The sequence below is a fragment of the Cnephaeus nilssonii genome, assembly GCF_951640355.1.
Source record: "Cnephaeus nilssonii genome assembly, chromosome: 5".
NCBI lineage: Eukaryota > Metazoa > Chordata > Mammalia > Chiroptera > Vespertilionidae > Cnephaeus > Cnephaeus nilssonii.
Genome location: NC_137076.1, coordinates 26950538 through 26970842, shown reverse-complemented (window position 1 = coordinate 26970842; position 20305 = coordinate 26950538). Strand labels below are relative to the sequence as shown.

At 45.2% G+C, this 20305-nt stretch overlaps 1 protein-coding gene across 1 annotated transcript in view; it reads right to left on the bottom strand.

Annotated features, from left to right (window-relative positions):
- The window catches only part of MUC16 (mucin 16, cell surface associated), a 111732-nt gene extending 109404 nt beyond the window's left edge, over window positions 1-2328 (bottom strand). Inside the window, exon 1 of the mRNA XM_079770497.1 lies at window positions 2200-2328. Within this exon, the coding sequence (XP_079626623.1) occupies window positions 2200-2290 (91 nt within the window). The 5' untranslated portion in view covers window positions 2291-2328. The remainder of the gene's footprint in view (window positions 1-2199) is intronic.
- Window positions 2329-20305: the final 17977 nt, after the last annotated feature.

Below are 20305 nucleotides of genomic sequence, written 5' to 3'. Positions count from 1 at the left end.
TCAGCCCCAGAGGCACAGAGGGATAAAGGACAGGATGCAGATGTGGAAGAAGACAGACAAGGTCCAAGGTGAAGTGAGAAGGGAGTGAAAAATGTATTTCCTCTAGCCCGGTAATTTTTTAAATTACTCTTTGGGATGATGGAAACTCAGCGAGTTTATGTGTCTGGCCCAAGAACACACAGCCTGTCAGGGCTGGATTTAGATTTCTTTTATCTCTGCCCAGGTATTAAAAGAGTCTTTGCCAGCATATAAGTCAAAAGTCCTGGGATGGAGAACACTATGTTAAGTGAAATAAGCCAGCCAATGAAATAAAAATACCACATGATCTCACTCATTTGTGGGTAATAAAGAACATTATAAACTGATGAACAAAAAGATAGATACAGAGACAGTAAAGCATCAAACAGACTGTCAAATTACAGCGAGAAGGTTAGGGAGAGGTGGGGGAGATAAGAGATCAACCGAAGGACTTGTATGCATGCATATAAGCATAACCAATGGAAGCAAAACACTGGGGGTGAGGGCATATATGGGAGTGGGGTGGGGGGACAATGGTAAGATATGTACACATATAATACCTTAATAAAAAAAATGGAGGGGGAAAAAAAGTCCTGGAATATGTCTGGACTGATCGCAGGAGAATTCCTGCTCTGAGAGATTGTCCCACATGCTGTAGACATAATAGGGTAGTGGGGAGCGGTAATGACCCATAGTCCAGGCAACCAACCCTCCCTGGAGTCTGGCCAGTTCGAACAGCCCCCAACATCAGACCCTAAGTGAGTCTTGGGGACAAAAGCAGCTAAACAACTTCTGTTTGTGGCAACGAACTTTAGAGACAGCTCAGGAGGACACGCCCCATTGGAGGTGGTGGGATTGTTCTGTACAAACCACCCACCATTCATGTCATTGTGTGGGCACCTCACAATGGCGTCCAACCACAAAGCTCTTCCCGGGGCCAAAGCCCGGTCTTAGTGACTCAGAGCTGGGAGCTGGGGTGCCTCCCACCTGCGCAGGAGCTGCAGCCCGGCCTCAGCTGGGAAAGGACAAGGTAGAAGCCGCAGGCTGCCAGTGTTCAGGGCCTCACAGCCTCTCAGGATGCAGAAGCCCTTCTCCCCATCCCTTCAAGTCCTAGTGGCCTCCATTTCTCAACTAAGCATTAAAGACAGTCCTTTCTCCTCAGAGGAGCAAGGGAACAGATATTCAAGCACCCAGCACACAGGAGATAACCTTTCTATAAGCCACCAGATGAGTTTGTCTGTGAAGTCTTGACTTCCTGCCCAAGGAGGCAACCAGAGTAAACAGTTTGGGGGTATGGGGAGCCCAGGAGCCACTTGTGGGGGATCTTGGACCTTATCTCTGTAGGGGAGAGAGCCTGGTCCTTCCCCCCAACCCCAAGCTGGACCCCCACCTTTCCCTGAGGCTGGTGCGCTTTCTCTGGGCAGCAAGGCCTAAACTGGCCCCCCAAATGACCAACAGGCCTGCAAAGTCCCCTTAGGATCTAAGATCAAATTCCCATAACCCTCCCAGGCTGCCTTCCTGCTTGTACCCCTCAGCATCCCAGCATCAGGCAGCCCAAATGCACTCATATTGTCACACTGCCCTACTGAAATACACCTGGCAATTTTCTGCCTCCTAGCCTTTGCCCACCCAATGCTCCCCCCCCCCCAGGTGTGCCCTCCCCTTTACCACTAAGTATGCCTACAGAAATCCTGCCAACCCAACATCACTCTGCTATTTAGGCAAATTACCCCCTGTCAGTCCCCTTAAGATGGCAAAGCTCCTGCTCAGCCCTGTACCCAAGGGCCCAGAGCTGTCACTTGCCCATTTCCCACCTGAGAGCTGGGCTCAGGTGCTAGGAGCAGAGGTGTCAATTAAAAGAAATAAACCCACAGGGAATAATGTGTGAATGAGCCAGTGAACGAAAGAATGCCTAGCTATAAGGAAAGAATGCCTAGCTATCTCCATACTCATCTCAGCAGATCTTCAATTCATAAAGCAGCAGTTTTGTAAACTAGCTCAAGTCAGTGCAGAAAACATAGCCCTCACCTGGCCGGCTGTGATGTAAGCCTGTGCCAAAAAGCATAAGGCCTCCTGGCTGCCCCTGTGGGGGCTTGGGAAGCCCCAGGCACCAGTCACCTCTGCCCCTCTCCTCTGGGAATCTGTCAGGCTCCTCCACTGGCCCAGCCCAGTCCCACTTACCTGGCCCGCAGGTGAGGAGAAGACTCACAACCAGAGCTATCAGGTGCCCAAGCCAGCAGGGCTGGGGGTGTGCAGGGCCCTCCCAGCCCATGTCCTGCTCGCCCACCCTGGCTGTGCTCTTCACCCCTGAACAAGTCCCTGAGACTGAACCCTGCCCAGCCCGGGCCCCAGGTCCTGGGAGGGCGGTGAGGACACGCCTTGCTGAGCTGCCCAGGAGGGGCAGGGCCGCCCTGGGGGGAAGCAGTGGTGCCACTGCTGCTGGCAAAGGTCAGCCGGAATTATTCAGGGCCCACAGTGACTAACACCTGCAGGCGGATGCCCTCTGTGATATAGGCCACAAGGGGAACCCCTCACCCACCAGACAAAGCCTGGCTCCTGAGAGACCCCCGTGGATCCATCCGGCTTAGGGAAGGACATCAACCTGTCCCATTCTTGGAAGCCCCTGAGTTCCACCTCTGACACCTTCCTGCTCAGGGGCTGGCACCACCAGACTGGATCTGGTAGACCCTCCCTGGGGGAGGCAAGACTGGCTCTGACGGTGTCGGAATGTGTGGGAGTGAAGAGAAGACTGCATTCCCATGTGGGAACTCCCTAGCTGCCATGGGAACGGAGGGCCAGGTCTGTGGTACCTTTTGAGAATCCCCCAGAACCACCCTGCCCCACACAGCCAACATGAGCTCTGAAGCCCCTCATTCCCCAGCCAAGCCCTTCAGCTGCCTTTGCCAGGGGCAGAGCAGAGCCTGAGGGGCTGCTGTGGGGTGCCAGGGGGAAACTGGGATCCTGCATCTTCCTCGGTAATTCCACAGCCCCCACAATGTTTCTTATCATCCTGGACCTAGGCTGTTACGACAGTTACCCCTGAAACAGCCTCTCCTTTGCCATCTGCCCAGCACAGGTTGCCAGGGCGCTTCTCCTTAGTTACTATGCACTCAGTGCCCCACTCTCCTCCCTCATCCGGGCACTCAGGAGACCCCCACCATCCCCTCCCTCCTACCTCACCCTTCAAGCCTCTAACCGCACAACAGACAGGAGAGTTTATCTTCTCATCAAAGGGGCGGCATACACAGGAGCCCAGTGCTCAGGTGGAGGCAGTGGACACCCCTTGGGGCTGCATTCCTCTCCTGGATTTTGTACCCAGAGCCAAACTCCATGGACCCATGGCCAGGACAAGCTTATCAGAAACCTCAGGTTCTTCCATGTCCTATGCAACTTACTCTCTCCTCTGCTTCCCCTGATCACACGCATTCACTCTCAGACAGCACAGCCTGAGCCCGGGCTCCACTCTGGGCATGCAGCCTGTCCAAGATGGACAAAGGAACAAGTACAGGGGATCAAGCGGGGGTGGGAGACACCATATCCTGACTGGGAAGGGCAGAAACTCAAGGAATGGTTCCTGGAGGAGGTACCACATATACCAAGGCCTAAAGGATAAGCTAGAGTCAGCTGTTTGTAATGAGGAGAAGGGGGGTGCCATTTGCATGGAGTGGATAGAGGACAGTAAATACCCTACAGTGCACAGGAAAGCACCCCCACAAGAAATTATTTGGATCCAAATGCCAATGGTTCACTGATAAGAAATCCTGATCTAAAGCTGTGCTGTTGTCCACTAGAAATTTCTGTGATAATATTCATGTTCTATACCTGCACCATCCAATGAGGCACTGAGCCCTTGAAAAGTGACTTGTGTGACTGAGTTGAATTTTTAATTTTGTTTAATCTTATTTGAAAAAACAATATGTACCCCATGTCATTGCAGCATTATTGCCCAAGATATGGAAACAATCTAAGTGTCCATCCATGGATAGATAAAGAAAATAATGGAATATTATTCATCCATAAAAAGGAAGGGAATTGCCCTGGCCAGGTGGTCCATCGTCCTGTAGACTTGGTTCAATTCCTGGACAGGGCACATACCTAGGTTGAGGGTTCAATCCTTGGTCAGGGCACATATGGGGGGGCAATGGATTGATGTTTCTCACATTGATGTCTATCTATCTATCCATCCATCTATCTATCTATCTATCTATCTATCTACCTACCTACCTACCTACCTACCTACCTACCTTACTCTTTCTAAACATATCCTCTGGTGAGGATTTTTTTACATTTTTTTTCTTTATTAAGGTATTCCATATGTGTCCTTATCCCCCTTTTGTCCCCCCCAACCCCCACTCATGCCCTCACCCCCCTGTTGTCTGTGTCCATTGGTTAGGCTTATATGCATGCATATAAGTCCTTTGATCTATCCCCGTTACCCCCACCCTCCCCTACCTTCCCTCTGAGGTTTGACAGTCTGATCAATGCTTCTCTGTCTCTGGATCTGTTTTTGTTCATCAGTTTATGTTGTTCATTATATTCCACAAATGCGTGAGTGAGGATTTAAAAAAAAAAAAGGAAGGAAATCTTGCCATTTGTGACATCCTGGATGAGGGTATTATGCTAAGTGAAATAAGTCAGACAGAGAAAAAACAAATACTGTATGATCTCACTTATATGTGAAATCTAAAACAAACATAAAATACACTCCAAACTCATAAATACAGAGAACAGATTGGTGGTTGCCAGAGGCGTGAGGGTGGGAGTGGAAGAAATGAGTGAAGGAGTCAAAAGGTACAAACTTGCAGTTACAAAGTCAGTAAGTCGAGTGGACTTAATGTATAGCATAATGGGAAAAAAAACATGGATCCTTAGTTCATTTATTAGCAGCCTTATGAGTAGGCTGAGAATAGTGTGGACATGTGAATGTACTGTTTTGACTGGAATTTTATGAAATCTAAATAGAGATCAAGTAGTTCCAATTAAAACTCTAGGGTCCAAATAGAAATTCACTATCAAGTTTAGAATGCACACTGGATTTAGAATATATAAGCAGAGGAATGTAAACCATCTCCTTAGTAATTCTGACACCGGTTACTTAATGAAATGATAAAATATTTGTATATACTTGGTTAAATAAAACATGATTACAATTAATTGCACCCATATCTTTTCATTCTGGAAAATCTCCAATTATGTATATAATTTGGGTTCTTTGTATTGTATAACTCTGATCTGGAATCTTCTGGAATCTTCATGCTCTCTACTATAAATAATCTTAATTATTTAAGATAATATTAACATGATTTACTTATTTAATATTCCCCCCCCCCTTTTTTTTAGAGAGAAAATGGAAGGAAGAGTGGAATGAGGGAGAGAGAAAAAGAGAGAGAAACATCAATGTGAGAGAGTCACATTGATTGGCTGCCTCCTGCACATGCTCAGACCAGGGCTGAGGATGGAACCTGCAACCCAGGTATGACATGCCCTTGACGGGAATCAAACCCATAATCCTTTGGTGCTCGGGCTGCCACTCTAACCACTGAGCAACACAGACCAGGGCTACTTATTTAATCACATCTACAAATATCCCCACCTCTGTGTTGTCTCTCCCAGCTTGTCAATGGCAGGGGTGGGGTGAGATCCATGTTCCCTTCTTGGCCCCTGATGGTGTTAAGCTACATCAGCAGGATCACTAGGGAATTGGAGAGATGGGAGCAGGTCTCTGGATGCTACCCTCTGGGAGGTTGGCCTGCACTTCTGTGAGTGCATGGAGAGAATGGCTGTCCTGATGAAGGAGTAAAGAAACTCTGGCTCCTGCTGTACCCAGGCTGACCAGGGCCCAAGCCAGCCTTCCCTATCAGATGGCACTGATAGGGGCAAAAGGGAAAGATCAGAGCTAGGCCGGGCCAGCTGAGCAAGACAAGAGGGCTGAGGACACTGCCGAGGGATGGTCAGAAAGAGGAGTGGAAACCCACGGAACCAGCAGGAGAAGTGGGTTTCAGGGACAAGATAGAGGCCCCATGTAAACATCCTACAAAGGCCGAGGAAGCTTAAGAGAGGCTGTCAGTGATCCTTGAGAAGGGAGCTTCTGTGCAGAACAGACAAGGCCAGTTTGTGAGGATCCAAAGTCCAGAGAGAATGAGACCAGTGCTGGAGGTAGCCTGCGGTCAAATCCCCACAACCATAATATTCACTGATCACCTGCTGTGTGCTGGGCAGCAGGGCCATGGGAACTGACATTAAGCCACAGCATAAGCATGAGGCATTTATTCAATGTTTTTTCTGAGCTACACCCTTTGCAGACTTAATGACTCATTTAGTTTTCAGTGAACTTTCATTCATCAACCCATTTCACAGAGAAAGAAATAGACACAAAGAAGTTACATAACTCACATAAGACCACACAGAGAGGAACCATCTATTTCCATTTATAACAAGTTCAAGAACAGGTAAGACTAATGGATGGGAAGTCAGAATAGTGTCCTGGGGATGGAGACATTGTTTGGAAAGAGGCATGAGGGAAACTGCTGGAGTGGTGATTTTCAATGAGGTGGGCAATTATGGCTCCCCAGGAGACACTGGTATTTTTGGCTGTCAAACCTGACAACCACTCTCAAAGAAATACCAATGGCCAGCAAGTACATCAAAAGATACTCAACACCAATAATCATTAAGGAAATGCAAATTTAAACCATAATGAGATACCACTTTACACCTGTCAGATGGCTATTATAAAAAAGACTAGAGATAACAAGTGTCAGAGAGGATGTAGGGGAAAGGGTATTCTTGTGCACTGTTGGTGGGAATGTAAATTGGCACAGCCACTGTGTAAAACAGTATGGAAGTTCCTCCAAAAGTTTAAAATAGAATTACCATATGATTCTGCAATTCCACTTCTGGGTATTATTTAAAGAAAGAAATCACTATCTCAAAGTGGTATCTGCACCCCTTATCCATCACAGCACTATTTATAATAAAGAAGATATGGTAACCTAAGTGGCCATCCATGAATGAATGTATAATGAAAAAATATATATATATATATATATATATATATATATATATATATATATACACACACACACATACATACACATACACACATATGTATATGCGTGTATGTGTATGTATATATATGTATATACATGTATGTGTATATATATGTATGTGTGTGTGTGTATGTATATATATATGTGTGTGTATATATATATATATGCCTAATATGCAAAGTGTCCCCTCGGGAGTTTGACCCACTGGGAGTTCAATTGCTTGCTATGACGTGCGCTGACCAGCAGGTGGCGGCATGGAACGAAGGAAGGCCCCAGCCAGCAGCCAGCAGCCAGCAGCCGAGGAAGGGAGGCCCCAGCTGGCAGCCAGCAGCCGCTAAGGACCCTACACTTGCACAAATTTTGTGCACTGGGCCTCTAGTACATATATAAAAGCCTAAGCGACCGTTACGACCAAACGACTGGAACAACCAGTTGACCAGTTGCTATGACACGCACTTACCACCAGGGGGCAGATGTTCAATGCAGGAGCTGCCCCCTGGTGGTCAATGTGCTCCCACAGCCAACTTCCCCCGGGCCCCCTGCCCCGTCCCTCCCCCCCTGGCTGGCAGGCCTCAATAGGCCTGGCCCTGATTGGGACTGGGCGAGACAGCCCCAGCCTAGGGACCCCATTCATGCACGAATTTGTGCACTGAGCCTCTAGTATATATATAAAATCTTTGCATTTGTGAAAACAAGGATGGCCCTGAAGGCACTATGTTAAGTGAAATAAGACAAAGCAAGACAAATACTGCATGTTATCACTTATTTTTGGAATCTAAAATAAAACTCCACGTGCTCAATAATACAGAGAACAGATTGGTGTTTGCCAGAGTGGGTAGTGGGAGGTGAGGAATTGGGTGAAGGTGGTCAAAAGTTAAAAACTTCCAGATAAACAAACAAACTGAGAGGTGTGGGTGCTACTGGTATCTAGTGGGTGTTGGCCAGGTCCATGTTCAGCATTCTACAATGCACAGACAGCCCCTCACAACAAAGAGTTGCCCCACCTCAAATATCAAGGCTGAGAAACCCTGTCCCAGAGGAAAAGAATGTTCTATACTTTGAGCTGTGGGAAGTTACACATATGTGAAAATTCACTGAGTCATATACTGATGATGAAGACATTTTGTGCACTTTACTGGCAGAAGTTACATCTCAACAAAAAGAATTAACTTAAAACTTTAAAAAATGCAATTGGCAGAGGGTGGGGTTGAACCGAGCCTTTGGGTCTGGCTTCAGCCACCTCTTGGTCTTCTTTCCCTCTACTTTCCACTCTCTCTGCTGTATTGCACTGGCATCCTTGCTGAAAGCACACATTAAGACTTTGCCAACCTCAGGTCCTTTGCACATGCTCTTTCCTCTGCCTGGAATTCTACACAACTGGCTTCTTGCCATCCCTCAATCCTCCAATCAAATGTCACCTCCGCAAGAGGTCTACCCTCACCACCCCTCAAACTGCCCTGCCTTCATCACTTGCCACCTCAATATCCTATTTATTTCCTCCCTAGCACAGGCCTATTTTCTATATTTCTAATTAACTTAGGATCCATATGTTCACTTGTCTCCAATTCCCCATGTGGGCAGGGGCTGGGTCTATCTTAGTGTAGATTTTAATTTCCCTAGTATTTTTGACAGCTAGAATTAAATAATTTAATTTAGCATTTGTTCACATGTTAACTTCTCTTGCTGCTCAACTCCTTTTGTCCTCATAAAAATAGTCATAAGTTGCTGATATGGTATCTGTTGGTCAAGGAAGAGGAGACAACCACCAGGTCTCCAAGAGAATTTATGAGTTTGTTTTGCAGCAAACAAGAATGTCTCCAAGGTAACTGTGATCAACTGCTGACACCCAGGAGTCTGATGCGAAAAAGTGTTAACCTGTGACTAAAAAATCTCTCTCAGTTCCCTGAAACTCCCCCTCCCCTACTCCCTAACCGCATAAAAACTCCCTGCTTTTGTTTTTTAAACGAGACAGATTTGAGAGATCTTGCTCTTCTGCCCTCTCACTTTGGCCAAATGAAGTAAACCTTCCTCTCCCTCCAAGCACCCGTGTCTCAGTGTTCTGGCTTTACCTGCGCAATGAGCACATGAACCTAAATTTTGAGAGATGATTCTGCAATGTTAGTCATGGCTATAACCCCAGTGAATGGCACAAAGAGACCCTCACGTATTTGCTGCATAAAAAATATAAATTCCTAGGATTTCCTCCATGTGGTTGAGAAGGAACCCCTATTCTATTTCATTTAGCCATAAGAGGGCATAGCAGCTTAAAGAGCCAGCCTTCTGGGGGCGCGGTCCATGAAACACTATCCTGGACTGCCATCCTCGGAAACTTCTGTGTAATTTTTGACTCTCTGTTAACCACCCTACTTTAGTTCAGGTCCTCATGTTCTCTGACTTTTCAAATGAACTTTTACTCATCCTTTGCCTCCAGCTCCACCCTTAGCTTACCTGCACCCAGCCAACAGAGTGACCTTTTAAAAATGCAGAACCGACCATGCCCCTCCCCTGGTCTGAATTCTTCAGTGCCTTCTCACCACCCTCAGGATCAAATTCAAACTCCCCAGCTTGGCTCTGAAGACCCACCTTGATCTGGGACCTGCTTCTCCCATTCACCTAATCACCACGTCCCCACAGACTAGTGCTTCAGCAAGGTCAAAGTGCCCACCGTTCCCCACAAAGTTTGACATGGCTTCTCCCCTCCAAGCCTTTGCCCGGACTGTTCCCTCTGCCAGGACTGCCCTCCCTCTCTCCATGCATTCCTTCAAAGGCTTTGCTGACGTGTCCAGTGATTCATGAAGCCGCACTGCGTCACACAGACAGAATGCATAACTCCCCTCCCTGTTTCCAAAGCACCCTATAATTTTCTACGTGAGAGAACTTAACCACATACTCATATGTGTGTGTTTTATTTCTTGCACACCCTAGATTCTTGAATACTGCATAGGGTATCTGACACACAGTAGGTGTGCAAAAAAAAAAGTTTTCCAACTGATTCATTCATTTATTATCCAATCACCAGGCACCAAGCACAGGGGATAAAGAGATGAATGAAATGAACATGGTTGAAAAGCAAATAGGATTCTATCCTAGGTGTTTTCTATAACCCTCTGGTGCTTCATCCTCTTTCTGACCTCAGCAATTCTTTGTACATGATACATGGGACCCCTGATGAAGCCTAAGCCAACTCAGTCTCAAATCCAGACACATCTAGAGGATGGAGAGATTGGAAGACTTGAGGTCTACTGGGGATGGATAATCCTTAGCTATAAGGGGCTGTCCTATGCACTGTAGAGTGTTTATCAGCATCTTTGACTTCTACCCACAAGATGCCAGTAGTACCTCCATCTTCCTTTCCCCCCACACCCAGTTTGACAACCAAAATGTCTCCAGATATTGACAACTGTTCTCTGGTCACAAAATCACTCCTAACTGAAAACAACTGAATTATATCAATACCAAAGAATCTGGCCCAAAGACAAAATCCAGTTATCAAAAAGAGAAGTAATTGCAAGTGCTGCCCAGTGGTTAAAAGCTTATGGTTCTGGATCAAAAACTGGTCTAGGTCTGAAACAAAAATAAGCCAAAGAGAAGGAGAAAGTTCCTGTTTATGTATCACGTGGCCCTTCCCAAAGCTTGTACCCCTCCCAGGCAGGCGAGGGAGAGCCCCTTTAAATAGGCAGTGTGTGCACAGTGGCTCCAACCTGAAGGAAGGTTCTGTGGCCCTTTTCTGGTTTCCTAAGCAGAGTCAGACCCTGCAGCAAGGGCACAACCCCAAACCCCTTCTAGCTGCTTTGGGTGATTCTGCCAAGTATCGAAATCGTGAGCCATCCAGAAAGCACTTTGCATGAATGTCTATTTTCCCTCTCCTAAACTTAAGCCCCAAAGGATTAAGGTAATAAGAAAAAAACAACTGCAAGACAGACAGAGAGAGATGGGGGGGTGGGGGAAGCTTATGGTTCTCATAAAAAAATCATTGACTTATAGGCTAAAGATTTATAAACTTTAGTGGGTCTAAATTACATTTTCATATAGAAGGAAAAAAGTCATAAATACTAACAGCTGCAAGAGGGGATGGAGAGAGGAACAGGTGTAAAATAATATTGTGGGATGTTTGCATGGTGGCAGATGATTACTAGACTTAGTGCAGTGTTCACTTTGTAAGGTGTGTAAATGTTGAATCACTATATTGTACGCCTGAAACTAATACTATATACCAAGTACATCCAAATAAAAATTGTTGGAAAGAAAGAAAAAGGGAGGGGCAATATTCTACATCTCTCTGGGGTGGTGCTGATGTTCTGTTTTGATAGGGGTTTGGGTTACACCAACATATGCATTTGTCCAGTTAGCAAATTACACTTGATATCTGCATATTTCATGTAAACTTGATCTCAAAAGATAACCTTCTATATACAGATATTGAACTCCAGTTAATGCTCCGCATGGTGAACTATTGGGAGGCGGGGTGGTACTGATAATGCAACTACTTTGGAATACATGAAAAATAAGATGATTAGACCCGCTGGTGTGGCTCAGTGGTTGAGTGTCGACCCATTACCTGTTCAATTGCTGGTCAGGGCACATGCCCGGATTTTGGGCTTGATACCCACCCAGTGGGGGGGGGGGGGGCGGGGATGCAGGAGGCAGCTGATTGATGTTTCTCTCTCATCAATGTTTCTATCTCTCTTCCTTTCCCTTCCTTTCTTTAAAAATCAATAAAAATATATTTAAAAAAATAAGATTATTAGATATGGTGGATTTAAGGATGGAGGGAAGGAAGGAAAGAAGGAAAGAAGGGAGGGAGGGAGGGAGGGAGGGAGGGAGGGAGGGAGGGAGGGAGGGAGGGAGGGAGGGAGGATGATGGATAGATGAGTGGATGTATGAATGAGTTGATGGAAGGATTAATGGATGAGTGGATGGCTGGATGATGGATGGCTGGATAGATGTGTGATAAAGCAAGTATGGCAAAATGTGAATGTAGAATCTAGGTGTTGGGTATATGAGAATTTATTGCAACATTTTTTCAACCTTGCTGTGTGTTTGAAAATTTTTACAACAAGTTGTTGAAAAACAACACCTTGGTCTATACGCTTATAGATCTGTGCATGCTATTGTACTAAGTTTTAGTTTCTTTAAAAAGAAAAAAATCATAGTCTACATAGCTTTGGGGTCAGATTTAACTCTGGCCGGCCTGTGCCCTTTTCCCCTCTGAATCTGCCTTCTCTCTCACCAGCTTGGGGTGGTGACTTATCAAGTCGGAGTTACAGGCACAAGCTCTGGAGTCAGACACAGGGTGCAAATCACCACTCCAGAGGTGTGCAGCTGGTAACAATGACCTCACTTTCTGTGCATCTCAAATGGGACAATGATAACACTTTGCAATATTGCTACTGAGGCTGCAATGAGAAGCCTCATACCCAGTGACGACTACAGGTGGCATCTAGCATACCTATCTGGGAGCACTGTGAGATGACACAGCTTCTGCAGTCACCCTTGAGGAGCCTTTCAGAGACTTCAGGAAAACAGAAGGAGGGGTGATGGGGAAAGGGTCAAGGAAATAGGTTCTTATAATTATTTGCAATTACCAAATCTATTCATTTTAATTTCCCCAGATGATTCAACCTGAGAGATAGGGATTTTAAAGGCATATTTGCTTTTCCTCACTTGAAAACTTTTTCCCCCCCTCACTGGCAAATATTGAAAGCAGACATGCCTTCTAGGGCCCTGGCTGGCTTGGCTCAGTGGTTGGAGCCTCAGCCCAGTCCATTGGTTCCATTCCTAGGCAAGAGCGCATACCTCGGTTGCAGGTTCGATCCCCAGCCCTGGTCTGGGTGTGTGCGGGACACAACTGATCAACCGATAGATTTGTCTCTCTCACATTAATGTTTCTCCCTCCCTCCCTCCCTCCCTCCCTCCCTCCCTCCCTCCTCTTCTCTCCTCTCTTCCTCCCACTCTCCCTAAAAATCAATGGAAAAAATATCTTTGGGTGAGGATTTTTTAAAAAGATGCTTTCTAGGACTCACCATGGGGTCTCCAGTCCTCAGCCCAATGGTCTATTATACATACTAAGTCGATCTATCTATATTTTCTGAATTATGTAAAAGGTGGAGGCAAAGATGATTGAGATGTCGAGTGTGGATGACTCCGAGGGCAGAAGTCTCATATTATAAGTTGAATTGTGTGTCCCCAAAGATGTTCAAGTCCTAACCCCCAGAACCTGTGCATGGGACCTTATTTGGAAGTAGGATCCTTACAGATGATTAGGTTAAAATGAGGTCATTAGGGTATGCCCTAATTAAATATGACTTGGGAAATTTAGACATAGAGACAGACATGCACAGAGAGAACACCTTGTGAAGATGAAGGCAGAGACCAGGCTGATGCATCTACAAGCCAAGGAATGCCAAGGATTGCCAGCAAACCATCAGAAGCCAGGGGAGAGGCATGGGATGAGCACTTTCTCCCCCCAGCAATCAGAAGGATCCAACCCTGTCCACACATTGGTCATGGACCTCCAGCCTCCAGAACAGAGAGATACCACATTTCCATTGTCAAAGCCACCCAGTGTGTGGTGCTTTGTCACAGTACCCTGAGGAAACTAATATACCTGCAAACAGCAACAAGGAAGCCAGGAGTGTGGCAGGAAGGGAGGAGGCAGTGACTAAATTCAAACTGACAGGTGTTTTCCAGGTGCTGTGCCAGGTATGAGGATGTGGCAGTGAAAGGAGTCACAGCCCCTGCCCTTAGGGGCTTAGAGTGATGGAAGGAAGCAGGTGATAAATAAGGAATAGCACGCATGCCACTGTGGTGCCAGGTGACTTTCAAGGTGGGGATTTAATCTAATCTGGGGACTTGGTGAAACCTGGGGGTGGGGTGAAGACCTGAAAGGTGAGTTAAATCGGACAAAGGGAGGGCAGAGGAGCAATTGAGGCAGATGTTTTATTTCAGGAGATAGACTCCTCGAGAGAATCTGGAGAGACAGAGGCAGAGTTTGGAAGGTGGTGCACAGAATAATGGCCTCCCAAACATGTCCATGTCCTAACCCCTGGAGCCTGTGGAAGTGACTTTAGATGGCAAAAGAATGTTGCAGTGGGATTGAGTTAAGGATCTTTAGATGGGAGGTCACCCTGGACTGTCATGTGGCCCAATGTCATCACGAGGGTCTTCATGAGAGGGAGGCAGGAGGGCTAGGGTCAGAGAAGGAGATGCAATGAGGGACTCAGAGGTCAGAGAGAGGTCTGAAGACGTTCCACTGCTGGTTTTGAGGACAGATGTGGAGCTATGAGCTAAGCAATGTGCCAATTAGCTAGAAGCTGGAAAAGGCAAGGAACAGATAGGAAACTCATACACCAGGGGACCAGTCAGTAGAGATTTCACAGGGGGCACTGAACTCTGCACAGACAACACAGAGGGATGTGAACACCCAGGCTCCAAGAAATGTTTGCTGAATGACAATGTGAACAGATAAACCACTGGCTATCAATCAGAGGTTCCCACACCTCCTCCTTGGATTTAATTAATTTGCAAGAGTAATTCACAGTACTCAGAGGAAGATGTTATTTATTAGATTACAAGTTAATATAATATTCTTTACTATGGAAGAGCTGCATAGGGCAAGGCCTGGGGAAGGAGAGCGAGCTTCCATGTGCTCCCTGCCCACCATCCATGCAACACCTCCACTGTTCACCAAACTGGAAGCTCTCAAACCCAAGTTCCAACCCTGGGACTGTAGATGACGACCGAATATCTTATAAATCACAATATTACACTTTTATACCCACATTATATAGGTGAGGATGCTGAGGGTCAACAGGTTAAGCAAACAGTGTGTCCGCAGCTGGGATTTAAAAGAGCTGGAACTCAAAACCAAATCTGGTGCCACAGTATCTGAATAGACATTATTCCAAAGAAGACTTACAAATGGATAGGAGGTACATAAAAAGGTGTTAGACATCATTAATCATGAGGGAAATGCAAATCAAAATCACAATGAGATATTACCTCACACCTGTCAGAATGGCTACTATAAAAAAGACAAGAGATAACAAGTACTGGTGAGAATGTAGAGAAAAGAGAACTCTTGCGCAGTGTTGGTGGGAATGTAAACTGGTGCAGCCAATTTGGAAAACCAGTATGGAGTTTCCTAAAAAAATTTAAAATAGAACTACCATATGACCCAGCAATCCCACTTCGGGGTACATATTCAAAGGAAATAAAGTGAGTATTTTTTTTTAAACTGTTGATACTACTTCTAGGTCATGACCAACTGAATTAGCCTTCATTCAAGAGAAAGGAGATGATGAACAATAAGAGTAACTGAAAGCCCGCTCTCGTGCATTTTGGAGACGCAAGGGAGAAGGTCAACATGGTTGGTTGGTTCTTTTTTTAATTTGAAAGCGGTACCTTACAAAAAGGAACTTTAAAAAGTTACGTCAAAATGTAAATGAAAGAAGAATCCAAAATGATTTCTATAGTATGATTGCAACTATGTAAAAACATTCATTAAAAAATTTACAAAATAAGTAAACAAACAAGACAATCACAAATACACAATAGATGTAAATGCCCACCAAAAATCAATATCAAAAGTAACAGCAGTTGAATACCTTTGGATGTGTGGTTATGATCCCCACCCCCTCACTTCGCTTTTAGTTTTAGTTCCATAAACTCCTTGAAGGGAAGGGGATGCCAGGTGTTAATCAATGCCTGGTGTCATTCTGGTGCTCAGTACCCGAATGAACAAGGGAGATGCTTTTAGCCTTGTTCGTTTGAACCAAGATCTCTAGTCCATGCGTGAAGAAAAAATAGTCAGAATGAACCTGTGACCCCCTACAACTTAGACCACATGCTTTCTCCAGCTTCTAAGGCCCTGCAAGGGTTGACTCCATTTCATATCATGTCCCTCTCCTCTGGCTCTCTCCACTTCATTCACACTGGTCATCTCTCAAGTTCTCATGCAATGTCCTGCTTCTCACCATCCACCACAGAGTTTTGCACAAGCTACACGCACTGCCTGTGTATCTTTCAGATTCAGCCTGTGAATGGTAGGACTCAGGTGTCCCCTTTCTGATCCACCATTGGAAACACCTCCTTAGTACTGATCCCTTCTCTCTGTGTGTCTCATTGCAATGACTAATCACACACCAACTTTGTGATGGTTTAATTAGTTTTACCTCTGGAATCTAAGCTCCCTGAAGGCCAAGCTTTACTCCCTATCTGAGCCCAATATCCCATACTGGGCACAAAGTAGGTGCTCAGTAAATATTAATTGTATATATGTACTATGTAAAGATACTTAGGTAACACCAGGCGATTTAAATAAGTACAGCATCTTATTTAAATAAGATTTAAATAAGTGATTTAAATGATTTAAATAAGTACAAAGTGATTTAAATAAGTACAAAGTTAATAACTGAGAAGCAATTCCATAAACGCGATACTAAATGCCATCCAATGGCAGCCAATAGCCTCAGGTAGACAGTTAAAGGGTAGCCAGTGCAACAACAACAACAAAACACGCTGAAATTTTCATTTTATAATTTTCAGTTTACTTGTCTACCCTGAGAAAGAAAATAGCTGTTAAAAAAGGCTCCTGGTGGCTGATTGGGCTCTAATTTATAAACAGCCTAGCAGCCATTGCTAAACAGGGGCCTCTCACACCATCTGCGCTTCAGGGAGAAGCCGGCACCAAACTGTTTGTAGCCTACACCAAACTGCCAGACTCCTGCTACCTGCTGGTACTGTGTTCCCGCTGTTGAGCCAACTTTTTAAAGGAGTCCTGGAATCATATTTCAACCAATAGGACTGAGACTTACCTCATCCCATCAGAGCTGTGAAGCCATATCCTCATTAGAATATTCACCAACCAATCAAAGTGGCTCCTTTCTGTACAATCAGAAGGGTGCTTTTTGGACCAAAATTGGAGCATTCGTGTCCTCAGGGCATGAGAACAGACCAATCAGAGACAAGGGACAGGGAATTCTCTCTGGAGTCAGCTCCTCACTGAAGACTGCATTTCCCCAGCTGGAGCTGTACCACCAAAGCTTCTTGCCAGGTCAGACTGGAGCTGTCTTGGGCCAGAGTGGAGCAGCAGGAACAGAGCACACATATGTAACACCTTAATCAATGAAGAAATTAATTTTTTTAAAAAAGCTGTCTGACAGGAGAGGGGCTGAGCTGCAACACCAAGGCCGCCTCACCCCAGGGCCACCTCACAGTTGTGCTCATTATAATTCAGCTGAAACATTATCGAGCTGTCTCACAGCTGTGCTGTTTTACAGTCGGCCAGTATCATAATTGAGCTGTTTTCGCTGATAAAGTCTCCCTCTTCACTGCACACCCCAAATTAGCGACTCCTACAGACACTGAATTCGCTCCAAAGACCATCAGTTAAATTTAATACATTTAAATTTAAAAACTTTTCCTCCATTCAGTTATTAGAAAACTTTTAAGTTTGTTTGGGACAACTTGGGTATGTAATCTACTCTTTCAACTGTAAGACTAAGTATTTCCAACAAAAATGTGGGTACTCCAAATTGAGATGTAAGTGTAAAATATGCACCTGATTTTGAAGACTTAGTACAGAAAGAAGAATGTAAAGTGCCCCATTAACCTCTTTATTAATGAGATTTTATCAAGTTGAAATGATAACATTTATCATATCAAGATAATATTTGCTATCAATATCAAAATAATATTTATGAAGTTTAAATATAATAATTTGGATAAATGTATGAGATAAAATATTTTGTTAAAGTTAATTTCATAGTATGCTCAGGCTGTTGTAACGAAATATCCCATTTAAACAACAGAAATTATTTTTATCTTAGTTCTAGAGGCTGGGAGTGTGAGGGTCCTCTTCCGGCTCAAAGACTTCTCATACCTTAATGTAGCGGAAGGCGCAAGGTCTCTTTTATAAGGGAATGAATCTCATCGGGGTGACCCCTGATGACCTAATCACCTCCCAAAACTCCCAGCTCCTAATACTATCACACTGGATAGAATTTCAACTACAAATTTAGGGGCTTAGGGGACACATATATTCAGACGATTGCACAGGTTTATTTCTACTTTTCTTTAAATAGGGCTATTAGAAAAAATTAAATTTACACATGTGGATCACATTATATTTCCTTTGGGCAGTGGGGGTGGGGGGTACTAAAATCACCCTCATTTTATAGAGGAGCGAATTGAGGCACAGAGAAGTTAAGTAACAAGCCCAGTGTAACACAGCCAGTGAGTAGCATAGTTGGAATTTGAATCCAGAATATATGGCTCCGCTCCCAAGTCAGTGCACTTAGCCACTGTCATGGCCCAATATTTCTCATACATTAGTGAGGGAAGTCTGTGGGAGGGGGATATCTGAAGATCAGCAATCCCCTCATGCACCCCAGGAGAGAGCCCTTGCATCAAGATTGTCTGCCCTGGGCAGAGAGAGCTAAGAGTTCAGCAACAAGGTTGTCCCTCCCTACAGACTCCCACCCAAGGACAGATCTCTGTCTTCCTCCCTGGAGCCCTGTCACACAGTAAAAGGGAAATATTTGTGAGCATCAAGTGGAAGAAAAAGTGAGGTGTGGAACAAAACACAATTGTGTTTCTGGATGGTTGGGTTTAAAGCAAACAAAACGCTCTCCCTCTTTCTCTCTGAGTGTGACTGGCCCTAGGGACAGAGGCTAGGCCACCACCCAGCTTCCAGGGACACCTGTCCCATGCAGAAGGGTCCTCAGCTGGTCAGAGTCTCTGGGACTCAAGGCTTTTCCTGTGACTTCAGGGGCCAGCTCTTAGGAAAAATACAGAAGAGGAATGCCAGCGCTTTTCTTTGCCTCTAGAGATTTTCTATTTAAAACCACACCCACCTGTCACGAAAGCCAAATTGACATTCGGTCAGAGATATTCACGCCCAGAATTATTCACCCTACACCTGTAACACACACCCAGATGCATCACCTCACAGGTCCTCACCCCCCACTGGTATGCTCCCTCAGGGACACAGACTCAGCAACATACATCAACAGGATCTTCACAGATACCCACTGCCCATGCCTACCCACTTAGAAACATACCGCCACTGTTATTGTCTCACCAAGTGCATCCTTTTCAAAAGAATCCACAACCAGAAACAGACCTGCAGGCCTCCTCTGCAAGTATAAAATACACCCACACACCACAAATCACCCCAATCTAAAACAGTGTAACAGACTTAAGGAGGGATGGGTGAAAAGGTGAGGAAGAATAGGAGGTACAAACTTCTAGTTATCCTTCCTATATAATAAAAGTCTAGGTGGCGTCATGCTTTCACGCCCTCGCGTGACATTGTCACAAGATGGCCACCCTCATGTCCTCACAAGATGGCTATAGGGGAGGGCAGTTGGGGGTGAACAGGCCAGCAGGGGAGGGCAGTTGGGGGCGATTGGGCCGGCAGGGGAGCAGTTAGGCATCAATCAGGCCAGCAGGGGAGCTGTTAGGGGGCGATCAGGCTGGCAGGCAGTAGAGAGTTAGGGGCAATCAGACAGGCAGACAGGCAGGCGAGTGGTTAGGAGCCAGCAGTCCCAGATTGTGAGAGGGATGTCCCAGACTGGAGAGGGTGCAGGCCGGGCTGAGGGACAACCCCCCCCCCCCCGCTGTGCATGAATTTCATGCACCGGGCCTCTAGTAAATTATAAAGAAGCCATGGCATATAAAGTACAGCACAGAGAATATAATCAATAATATTATAATACTTTTGTGTGGTGGCAAATGGGTACTAGATTATTGTGGTGTTCACATCATAAGGTATATGAATGTGGAAGCTCTACATTGCACACTTGAAACTAATATATTGTATGTCAACTATGATTTAAAAATGAATTCAGTTATTTCAGAGCACATGCATTTAGAAGCCCCCATAATTTCATTCCCATAGACAACCAATAAATTACTGCTAACAATTCCCATGTAAATTTTGCTAGGTTTTGCTCTATATGCTCCCTAATAAACGCTTATAAAAATGAAAAAGAAAATAACAACAACCAAATGTGTGGATATTGGGTTCTTATACTCAAAAATCCAATTGTAAAAAGACAGAGATAATGGAGGCATTTTAATACAGACTGGGTTCTAGATGATATTAAGGAAGCATCATTAATTTTGTGAAGTGTGATGGTGGCAAGAGCTGCAATGGTCTCCAGATGGCTACAAAACCTTCCTGCCATAAAGATTTGGAATTAAAGCTGGGCTCAGCCATGTGACTTGTTCGACCA